Genomic DNA, 11,536 nt, shown 5'->3' with positions numbered 1-11,536 from the left:
TTCCAGACATTGCCATTATATTGTCTTGTAAATCTAGTGTGTCTTGTTTACAAAGAAGATGGTACAGAGAAGTTGAAGTCCTTCATCCAATCAAAAGAACAATTTCAGGCATTGGTATTATATTGTTTTGAGAATCTAGTACTTTTTGTTTACTTTCAAAGTTAGCTTAGCTTAATCTGTATTTAAATAATGTTATAAAGGGAGAAGAGAGGGCGATCGTGGTGAAAGTGTGCAGGCAACCTGGGTACAGAGGTTGTGGTAAGTACACTTCCGTGTAGGTGTATGTTTTGTTTTTGTTTTGTGTTTACAAAATTTCACTTTTCCTGTAGTTTCCAGATTCTGTTTAAGAAGTTCATATATGTAAATTTCGTTTTTCAACTTTTGATAACACCAAAACATGTGCCCAAAAGATGACAAATCTCACATTTAAGCTGTCCAGCCTGAAATTGCTTTCATTCAATGTGAGAGGCCCTAGCAACTTCCAAAAATGTAGAGCAATTTATACTTGGTGCCGCAAACAAAAAGTTAACTCAATCTTCCTCCAGGAGACACACTCATTAACAACTACCAAAAGTAGATGAAAGAAAGAATGGGGTTTACAAATTATTTTCTCAAATGGAAGTGCTAATGCCAGAGGTGTTGCTGTGCTAATTATAGATGGATTAGATATCGTTATTCAACATGAGCTTCGAGATTTAAATGAAAGAATGTTACTGTTAAAAGCATTAATTTATGACACAAACTATTTTCTGGTTAATGTTTACAGCCCAAACAAAGATGCTGATGCAGTTAAATTTTTTCAGTATCTGTCAAGTTTATGTGAGGTGGAGCTCAAAAGTGACAATAACGTCATCTAGGTGGGGATTTTAAATGTCCGCTAGACCCAATAAAGGATAAAATTCCACATTGACATCTAGTTAACCCATAGATGCCTGCATGAAATTGCCTGCAACCCACCCCTAATTTCCCGGCGTTTTTTGGAATATTTCAGAGCAAGTGAAAGTTCAAAAATAAATCATATGTGCAATAACCACAGACACGAGATCAGGTTTCAAGACATCGTTTATTCAAAGTTGAATAAATGAAGAGACAAAATGTGGCTGCTTCTAGGTAACTTCACCAGAAGAGTTTCAAACCCAAAACGATGTTTATTCACAGGTAGCGAGTAATGCTTGGCGTTCAATTTGCTTCCTTAACACTGAATTACACAGATGAACGATTTACCCAAGATAACAATCTGGATGACATAAATGAAAAGAAATAAACTTATATACTAACACATAGCCAAGAAAAGGACTAACAACAATTTGCAAAAGATACAAAAAACTGTTTCTCACCGTTTAGGTCTTCGGTAACACATGACACGATCCGATGGAAAACGATTTTGTTTACATCTAAGCACCATGCGATGTGAAAACACAAAATGGCGGAAAGCACGACTAGTGAGCTGTTACCTAGCACTTGAAGAATGTCCGCTGATACACAATCTGGCTGAACTGCAGCCACATGGCTCCCCTAATTGTTTTTTGACAATTACTTAAACCTTAACAAAGTTCTTCAACAGTCACTTGTAAACTAAACAAGGATAACATTCACTTATATTGTTCTCTTGCACAGTTTCGTTTAACATCTGGCTCCGTGATGGGGAATTCCCCGGTCACTGCACTGTTGTCAGAGGAAATCATCTTGACTCATCACAAAGTAACAGTAAAACCAACTTGTGAATTGGTCTTTCCAACGTTGTTGGAGGCTTTTGATGTCTTCCTTGGTTATCAAGCTCTCCGTCAGCCTTCAAGATTTTGACTTTCCTGACACAACCATCTTGACTTGGGTAGACGTCGATGATCTTGACAAGCAGCCACTGGTTACGTGGTCCATTGTCTTCTTTGGATATCACTATATCTCCTACAGCTATGTTCCGCCTTGGTTGCATCCACTTGCAACGTGACTGCAGGTTCTGGAGAAACTCTCGACGCCACCTAAACCAAAACTGGTTGGCCATGTACTGTACTCTACGCCACCATTTACGGCAGTATAGATCTGCTCGCTGGAACTTACCAGGGGGCGGAAGCACAAGTTTCTGTTTTAGAGTGAGCAAATGGTTTGGAGTTAGAGGTTCCAGTGCCTCTGGATCATTCAGGTCATTGACAGAGAGTGGTCTGGAATTAACTATACTCTCAACTTCCGTCATGAGGGTTCTGAACGCCTCATTGTCCAATTGGGTACCACTGTGACAAGTAGAGTTTCCAATGCGCAATGAACTGTTCGTATAAGACGTTCCCATACCCCACCCATGTGACTTGAATGAAGTACGTTCATCTGAAATGGTATCCATTTGCAGCCATTCTCCACAAGGTACTCCTGCAACTGCACTTGATCCATTTCCAGGCTGCCTTTAACTCATTTCATGCTCCAACGAAATTTGTCCCTTGGTCGCACCGTAGTTGTCTCACCGGGCCACGTCGGCTGAGAAAACGGCTTAACGCATTCATAAAGGAAGAGGTGTTTAGGGAGTTGGCTGTCTCCAAGTGTACACTTCTGCTTGCCATACAGGTAAATATGACCCCGTAACGTTTTACTTCGCTTCTCTCTGATTAGAAAGGGCCTGAAGGAGTCAACAGCACAGTATGAGAATGGTGGCGACGGTTCAACTTGATCTATAGGTAGGTCTGACATCTTCTGAGTCTCCAGGGGACGACGCAATTTTCTGCAAATCACACCCTGTGATATGCAGTTTGACATGGCTGAAGAACCACCGACTATCCAGTAACCTCTCTGTCGTAACTCGTTTTGAGTGATTCCTCTTCCCATGCGGTTCACCTTAGCATGGCAGAATTTGATTAACAAATCCGTAATTGGACTCTTCCGTGGAAGCATTACTGGATGCTTTGTTACAACCGGAAGATTGGCTCGTTTGATGCGACCACCGACACGCATGAGGCCATCTTTATCCAAGAAGGGATCCAGATGGTACAAACAACTGGACATCTTGATAGTTTGATTTCTCTGTTTTGATAATTCTCTAGTTGATGCTTCTCCAACCACTTTAAGCTTCACTAGAACTTGGATTTCTTCATAGAAATGTTCTCATTGAACAATCTTGAGGACTTCCTTTTCGGCAAACTGAAACTCTGTAAACGTAACTGATGCCTTTGGCAATGGTCTAACGCACTTTGCATTCTCTTGTTCGCTCAACTTAACCTTTCTGCTTTTCAGTTTGGACTTGAGTTGCAGACACAAGGCAACTACCTTCAGAAGATGCCACCAGCTTGATATGTGGGCTAAACGGTCCAACTTGAATGGATCAGGTTAGTGAGTAGCTGCACTATCCACACGAGACATGAAGACGTTTCCTTTCTTCACTTCAGGATCATCTTCTTTCACTTGAACCTCTTCCTCCTTTAGGGGTTTGAAGACACCTTCTTTCCAAAGAAACTCTGGCCTGAATAACCACGTGGAACCCTGCAGCAACTGTGAAGCGGTAAGACCATGAGATGCATGATCCGCAGGATTGCTTTCTGTGTCAACATACATCCATGAACTAGGGTTTGTGAGGTCTCTGATCTGCTATACAAGATTAGCAACATACAGGTGAAACCTCCTAGCGTCATTGTTGACATAGCCAAGGGCAATTTTACTATCCGTCCAAAAGTACTCTTTGACATCTCTGTAGGGAAGTTCTTGATGGAGAAATTCGTTCATCTTGGCTGAAACGGTGGCTGCGGCCAACTCTAGCCTTGGAACTGTAAGCTGCTTCAGCGGGGCAACTCTAGCTTTGCCAATGACAAATGAACACTAAGCTTGATCTTTTTCATTAACGAGGCATAGCAATGAACACTGTCCATAACCCTCAAGGCTCACATCGGAAAAATGATACAACTCTCACACCTGAATCTCTCCAAAGTTCTCTCGCTTAAAGCATCTTTGAATTTCCAACTGTTCTAAGCTCACGACATCATGACGCCACTTCTCCCACTCGGAACGCAGATTTTCTGGAACTGGGCTATCCCAATCAAGCTTGTCTTGACACATTTGCTGAAGAATTTGTTTTCCCTTTAATGTCACAGGTGCTACGTAACCACTGGGATCATAAATGGAGTTAACTGTTGAAAGTATGCCCCGACGTGTAAAGGGACGATCGTGCATTTCAATACGAAATTGGAAACTGTCATTTTCCACACACCGTATCACTCCTAAGGCACACTCCAAGGGGAGTGGGTCGACCTTTAGATCTGACTCTAACACTCTGAGCACGTTCTTCAATTGGGAATGCTTCAAAAAACTTCTCTCTTGTTTGATATGATCTTGTGCAGTTTAAGTCCTGCCCTGGCGCAGGTGCCTTGACTTGCTTTTATTAAGGCAACTGCTTCCTCAACCGTGCGAACTGACTTGAGACCATCATCCACATAGAAGTCTCTTCGTATAAACTCCGCGGCCTCTTTGCCATACTCAGCTTCACCATCATCTGCGGCTTTCTTCAGCCCAAAGTTGGCACAGCCAGGGGAGCTGATGTACCTTCATTTTGTATTCAACAACTTCCTTCTTTGGATCTCCATCTTCCCACCACAGGAACCTTAATAGATCCCAATGTTCTTCTGACACCATGAACTGATGAAACATACTCTTGATGTCAGTCATAAATGCCAGTCTTTCTTGTCTAAATCTACACGATTCCTAGCAAAGTGTTCAATTGGTCAGGACCTTGTAATAAGTGGTCATTAAGGCAAACCATCAAACTGTGCAGAACAATCAAAGACCACTCTGATTTGGTCCTTCTTTCTTGGATGATAGACTCTAGTGTGGGGCACGTAGTTAATCCTTCCATCTTGAACTTTCAGACGGTCTGGTGGTACTTTCTCTGCACACAGGTCAATCACATCCTTCATGAACACTCGGTAATCTTCAAGAAACTTGGGATTTTTCTTGAACCTCGCTAACAACTGGTGCCATCTCTTAACAGCAAGCTGATGATTGTATGATAAAGACAGTCTTTCCATCTTCAAGGGTAGAGGCATTTCATAGTGACCATCTGCTCTCTTTACAATACTGTTCTCCAGAATTGAGAGAAACCTTTTGTCTTCCACTGAATAAGATTTGCTCCTTGTAGAACCTACAAAGTCCGACTCCAGAACCTTGATAATCCTTTGTGGGTTGATAATTTCCTTTACCTTGGTTGAAAAGGCAAAGTGTTCATGGGCTTCACTGATAACTATTTTATTGCACACTGCTTCACTCTTGTCACTTTCATTTGTAGACTTGCAAACCTTGCCGACTATTCCCCATCCCATGACGGATCTTTGACCATATGGATCATCATCTTTTCCAACGACAAGTTCTCGGGGCCTCACAATACTTGGGCAATTGTTTCCAATAAGCAGAGAGATCTCAACATCAGGTTCATACTGCATTAGCTTATCGGCAATAGGGTGTAGATGTTCCCACTCCTGGGCAACACTGGCCTTTGGAATCTGCGACCTACTTGCTGGGATGGAATCTCGTGTGAATAACATAGGCAACTTCACAGCATGCTCCCGGTTAAAGTCCAACACTTCAAGTCCACATATTCGGCTACTTGGTGTGTGTACATTTCGCTCCTGGACTGTTGTCAGCAACAAGTCCGTAGGTGATCCTTGTAAGTCCAGCTGCTCACATAAACTCTGCAACACAAAACTCACATTAGACTGGTCATCCAGTACTGCATACTGCAAAACTTCTTGACTGGGTTTACTTATGTGACGAACCCACACTGGCACAATCATGGCATGATCTGAACGTTTCTCTTGCTCTGGGATGGTACAAACATTTGTACAGTTTGAAATAACCTCAGCATTACCTTTCGTTTGGTGAAGACACGTTGGATGTATTGCAGAACAAACACGACACAAGTTTGTTCTTACAGGATGCTGCTTGGTGTTGTCTGCTAGAAGCACAACCAAAACACAGAAACTTCTCAAAGAAAAAGTCCTTCCTTTCTCTGAGGGGCATCTCAGCAAACTTCTTATATTTGTCTAAATGATGATGTTCCTTGCAAAACAGACGGGCTTGTTCTTTCTTGCCCTGATTCTGGACGTTTAAGATCTTGTTTTGATCAGTTCCTTGAGTTGCGAAGGAATTTACTTCTCTGCCCTTGGTAGACCTTTTTGTGTTGTCAGTGGGTTTCACAGTGTCCCTTGTTTTAGTCAGGTCTTCAAGCTCAGGTATGTTTGCTTTCTCAGCACAATCTTTCACAAATGCCGCAAACTCAGTGAAAGGTGGATAGGCTCCATCTCCCTTCTCTGCTCTACACTTCTTCACAATTCCTCGCCATTTACTTTGGAGTTGGACAGGCAGCTTTGACAGAATCTTAACATTTTCTCTGGCAAAGTCTAACACTTCAAGACTAGGAGTAGTTTCTCTGGCAGCTTTTATTTTTTCAAGGAAGTCAGAAAGATCCCTTAGAGTCTCTGCATCCTTGATACCAACTTTTGGCCAATTTTGTAACTTGTTTAGGAAAGCTGAGCCAACAACATTGCAATTACCATATCTTTCTTTCAGCAATTTCCTAGCAGACTGATAAGCCTCATCAGTTCCAATCAACAGGTACTGGTCAACAACTTGTTTGGGTTTTCCTGAGAGGTATTGATTTAGGAAGTTCAATTTTGCTTGAGCATCCATGGGTTTACAATCAATAAGGGTACTAAAGGAACTGTTCCAGGCAGGATACTGAAGGGGATCTCCATTAAAGACTGGAATTGAAATCTTAGGCAGCTGACCTGAGATAGCTAATTGCCTGTTCACTTGGTTCTGTTCTACAGTGGCGGCCACTAATTTGCTACTCGTTTCCACTAGTTTATCCATGCATTTCTCTAAGATACTACTGCCTGGTGTGAAGGTTGCTGCTTGGGGGCATAGTGCACTACACCTTTGGGGACTTGGTGTTGTCTGAGCCCCATCTACTTGAGACACAGTGTAAATTGGATCCTGATGAACAGGAGTCTGTCCAATGTCACCAACAACTGGAATAGATTTGAGGAAATTTTCCATATCCTTATCTTTATCGACTGGAGCAACTAAGTCCAGGTTCTGTTCAAGGTCAATCATTTCTTCCCTTTCTTCCGTTAGGCAAACATTAAGCTTAGCTTGATTTTGAGCAAGTTCACTTTTCAATCTCAGTTCCTCCAACTTTTGCTCTTGTTCTAATTTCATTAACTCAACCCTCTTTTGTTCAACCTTCAACTTTCGCTCTTCCTCTGCAAAAGCCAACTTGGCCTTTAAGGCAGCTTCTTCTTTTCGCAATTTAAACTTTTCAGTCTTGACACTGCTGGTGGAACTGCGTTTAGATTCGAGGCTGTCTTTATCTTTTGAAGAGACACGACTTGAGCTCTTGGAGCTCCATGCAACAGATCTAGACTCGATTTTCTGATGCTCAACAATTTCTAGATGTTTAATTTCTGCTTTGATGTCTGCTTCAAAGCTTGACCACTCTTGTTCGGTTTCTTGTATGACTCCTTCAATCTCGTCCAAACTTTCACCAGGAATAACAAACTCCTTAATTCCACCAACAATATCTTTAAATTCGGCATAGATAACTTGCGCCTCGCTTAACCCTTTCTTAAATTTAGAAAGTTCAACTGACTGACCTCTTTGCAGTAGTGTAGCTCTCATTCGCTTCACCAGCTCACTTCTCTTTGCCTTCAAATTACCTTTCTTCACATCCATTACGTAATGGCAACCTTTCGTCGTCATGGGACGCCTCCTTACATCTTCTTCATGTGGACCATCGAGAACTTTCTCGTTGTTACTTGCTGGTGGTATGTGTGGATCTCCTCCGAAACTCGTATTATCCCTGCCGGACATTTCGGCAGTGTTAACGATTGTTATTGTGGCTGCTTCTAGGTAACTTCACCAGAGGAGTTTCAAACCCAAAACGACGTTTATTCACAGGTAGTGAGTACTGCTCGGCATACAATTTGCTTCCTTAACACTGAATTACATGGATGTACGATTTACCCGAGATAACAATCTGGATGACAAAAATGAAAAGAAATAAACTTATATACTAACACATCGCCAAGAAAAAGACTAACAACAATTCGCAAAAGATACAAAAAACTGTTTCTCACTGTTTAGGTCTTCGGTAACACATGATACGATCCGATGGAAAACGATTTTGTTTACATCTAAGCACCACGTGATGCAAAAACACAAAATGGCAGAAAGCATGACTAGTGAGCGGTTACCTAGCACTTGAAGAATGTCTGCTGATACACAATCTGGCTGAACTGCAGCCACACAAAATATTAAAAGATATCAACAAAGAGAACTCAATTTGATGTGTAAAACTGATGTGAAAACAAGAAATTACATTATTTCTTTACTGCACAACGAAATGTTCCACAGAAGCCGAGAAAATTGAATATGCAAAAATGAGTTTATTATTGACTTTGGAGGACAAAACGAAACCAAATACAACAAAATTTGTATTCTTTCTCTATAACAGCTAACATTTGCAAAAATGACAAAAAATAAAAGCAAAAGACACATGTTAAAATCAATCTGAAACCAAGAAATAAATAAATTCTTCGCTGCGCAACGGAATATTACAGCGCTGCAAAAGAAAAATGAAAGTTGTAGGTCAAAAAGAGGACAAAAAAGCCAATTATTTTGAGATAAATCGTATTTCAATTGAATTAAATTAGTGCCCACTGAGATCTTTTCTCAGGAGTTCTGTAGTAGCTGAATAAGACTAAAACACATATTTGAAAGAAGCAAATAAACTGAACAAACAAACCGTGGAGGTCACCATGAATTAAATATGCAGAAATCCAGCGTGCAAAAATACTATTCACTTTTAAAACCTAAAATTCCCAAATAAAAGCAGCCAAATGAAAGAAACTTGACAGGAACTTCGATAACAATAAATTTTCACTTAAGATAGGGCAAAAAAAACCTGAAAGCAAGAAAATGTTCAAAATTTCACAGACGTGCTTTGCTGCACGACAGCATGTTCAAATTAATTCTTCATGCGAAAGTGAAAGCTTTAGTTTTTGCCGATGAGTTTTGCAGTTATATTATCACTTGTGACTTTATCAGTCGTTCCAAAAGTAATGTTCTAAAGTCCAGAAAGCTGCTTTAAATCCATGATCTGTATTCAAAACTCACTTGAAAGTGCACCAATTGTCATGTTTTTGCAGAGGCTGAAGGAAAGAAAAATTCTTCACCAGAAAGGTTTGATGACTCTGTACACCTTGATCTTCCATTATGAGGCCACCTAAACATTTATTTGTTTTTTCCTTTCCATTTTAAGTCCCAAAGAATTAATTTCCCAGCTTTAGCAACAAAAACAAGACCCTGGAAGTTTTTAGATTTGGCATGATTACCTGCACTTTTCGAGCGCATCATTTTAAGACAGAAAACCTTCTTTCTAGGACCCCTAAACTCCTCTAAAAATGTGCTCAGAAAGTCGACTCTCATTGGTTTATTTGTCCTTAACAACAATAGGAGAACCAAACAGTCTTCAGGGAGGGTAGGAAAGGCAATTGTCCTCATGTGCTTTTTTATGGCCAGTTACGGCTGGCACATGCATTTGGGGGGTGGTTTTCACACGGCCGGTTACGGCAGGCACAGGTGTCAACTGGTTAACTCAATTGAAAATATTCAAAATGAATTCGGTCTCCATGACATTTGATGTATTAAAAACCCTACTACTCTCAGTTTCACTTGGAGCAAAAGCTCCCCTTTAATATTTTGTAGGCTTGATTACTGGTTGATCTTAGATAATTTACCTGATTTAGTCTCACAGGTTGACATTTGTGACCGTGTATGGGAAAACATCGTGGGAGGTGCGGTGGCCTCATGGTTAGTGTGCTCGTCCCCAGAGCAAGTGGTCTGGGCTCAAACCCTGGCCGGGGACATGGTGTTGTGTTCTTGGGCAAGACACTTAACTCTCATAGTGCCTCTCTCCACCCAGGAGTATAAATGGGTAATGGCGAATTGTTGGGGAAACCTAACAAATTGTAGGGGACTGACCTGGATGGACTAGCATCTTGTCCAGGGGGAGTAGAAATACTCCTAGCTGCTTCATGCTACAGAAACCAAGATAAGCTCCAGGGGTTATGAGCCATTCGGCTCCAAAGCTTCACACTGAAAAACATACCTTCGTGCTTATCCGTTGGATGGGCAAAAGCCATATGTTAGTCATCTTTTAGAAAGTTTTTTTAAAAACAGTAGAGGCATTAGCTCAGCGGTTAGATGTTAGCATCAGGCCATTAGAATGGAGAGTGCAACCGTTAGCAAGAGACATGTATCTGATAGTTGTTAGGATGACTTTAACCGAGAGCATCTGTTAGCATGGCTGGAGAAGTCGTTAGGATCCGTTAGAATAAACTAGCATCCACTAAACAGGTAACGATTCCGTTAGAATGGCATGACACACGTTGAAGTAGAATGTGGTAGCCTAACACAGTGTGAAATGAGAGCAGCTCTTGGGGATTATTTTTTTTGATGCCCTGATGATTGATAAATACAACTCGAATGAAATTCAATAAAGCTTTCATACTATAATTATTATATACGATCCAAAACAAAACCTGTTTGCAGCTTTTGAAAACAGAAACGACATGTAAAACCATAACAACAATTGTCATTATACGAACTGTTTAAGTTATTCGGCAAAGTCTGGTTCTTTCAAGAGCTTGTAACCTTTTACTGTAATTCGTGAACCAACGAAAGTTAAAAATACCTTACAACTGCCATGAACGGACGAAACAAACACAGAGAAAACTCAATCAAAATGGCCATGCAATGAATAAAGATGTTCTGCAAAGTACACAGTGATCACATGTCAACAACTTCAATTCACAAAGTGAGGGTTCAAAAATTTGCATAGAGTTGTTTACATCTTCCAAGATGTGAGAAACGGCCATATTCCAGCAGAAAGTTTGGTGAATATTTTGATAGACTGTTGTCTGACTCTGAATCAGAAGAAACAAATTTTAAACTACATGTATGTGACAAAAACAACTTTATCTGATGAAACCAGCGGCAACAAAATGCCCGTCGCTTTGAGACTAGCGTCGTGACTTCAAAAGGTACCACTTCGCATGCTCTGTCAAGAAAGCGTAATCTTTCACAAATCCACAGCTGGATAACACAGTTACTTTTGAGAAAAACCTAGACAAAGTCATTGTGCAAAAATAAGTGCTAGCGACAAATCAATTTGAGTAAAACAATAAAAAATGTTCACCCTGACACGCAGGTTTAACAACATTAGGTTCGCAGCCCGCACGATAATAAAGGACTCGAATTCTGAGTTTATCTGTCTTGATGAGGAAGTGATAGTTCATGCTGTCAATGCTCACTGTGGAAATAATTCTTTTAATGTTCGTCTCATTGACGACTGACGAAATTGGCAGTTTGTGATTTGTTTCTTTGTTAAATCATGAATGTAAGACTAATAATGCTTTGGCACGATTATGTGTTTATAACATCAAACTGGAAGGTATGCCATTCATTCGTTAAAAGGCCTTAGATGCAAACCATGAGACAACCGTTAAAT

The 11,536-nt window shown here is 40.7% G+C and overlaps 1 protein-coding gene across 1 annotated transcript; it reads right to left on the bottom strand.

The window, feature by feature from the left end:
• Window positions 1-4,718: 4,718 nt before the first annotated feature.
• LOC110055481 (uncharacterized) lies at window positions 4,719-5,759 on the bottom strand. The gene has a single exon (XM_020761873.2). The coding sequence runs from the start codon at window positions 5,757-5,759 to the stop codon at window positions 4,719-4,721; it is 1,041 nt and encodes a 346-aa protein (XP_020617532.2).
• Window positions 5,760-11,536: the final 5,777 nt, after the last annotated feature.

This window comes from Orbicella faveolata, unplaced genomic scaffold, assembly GCF_042242905.1.
Source record: "Orbicella faveolata isolate gen_17 unplaced genomic scaffold, um_ofav_v1 contig_46, whole genome shotgun sequence".
NCBI lineage: Eukaryota > Metazoa > Cnidaria > Anthozoa > Scleractinia > Merulinidae > Orbicella > Orbicella faveolata.
This window is presented reverse-complemented; position numbering and strand designations above follow the sequence as displayed.

Bases quoted from the DNA above. Each gene is read 5' to 3' on its own strand.
- LOC110055481 (XM_020761873.2), bottom strand. From the start codon at position 5,759: ATGATTGTGCCAGTGTGGGTTCGTCACATAAGTAAACCCAGTCAAGAA.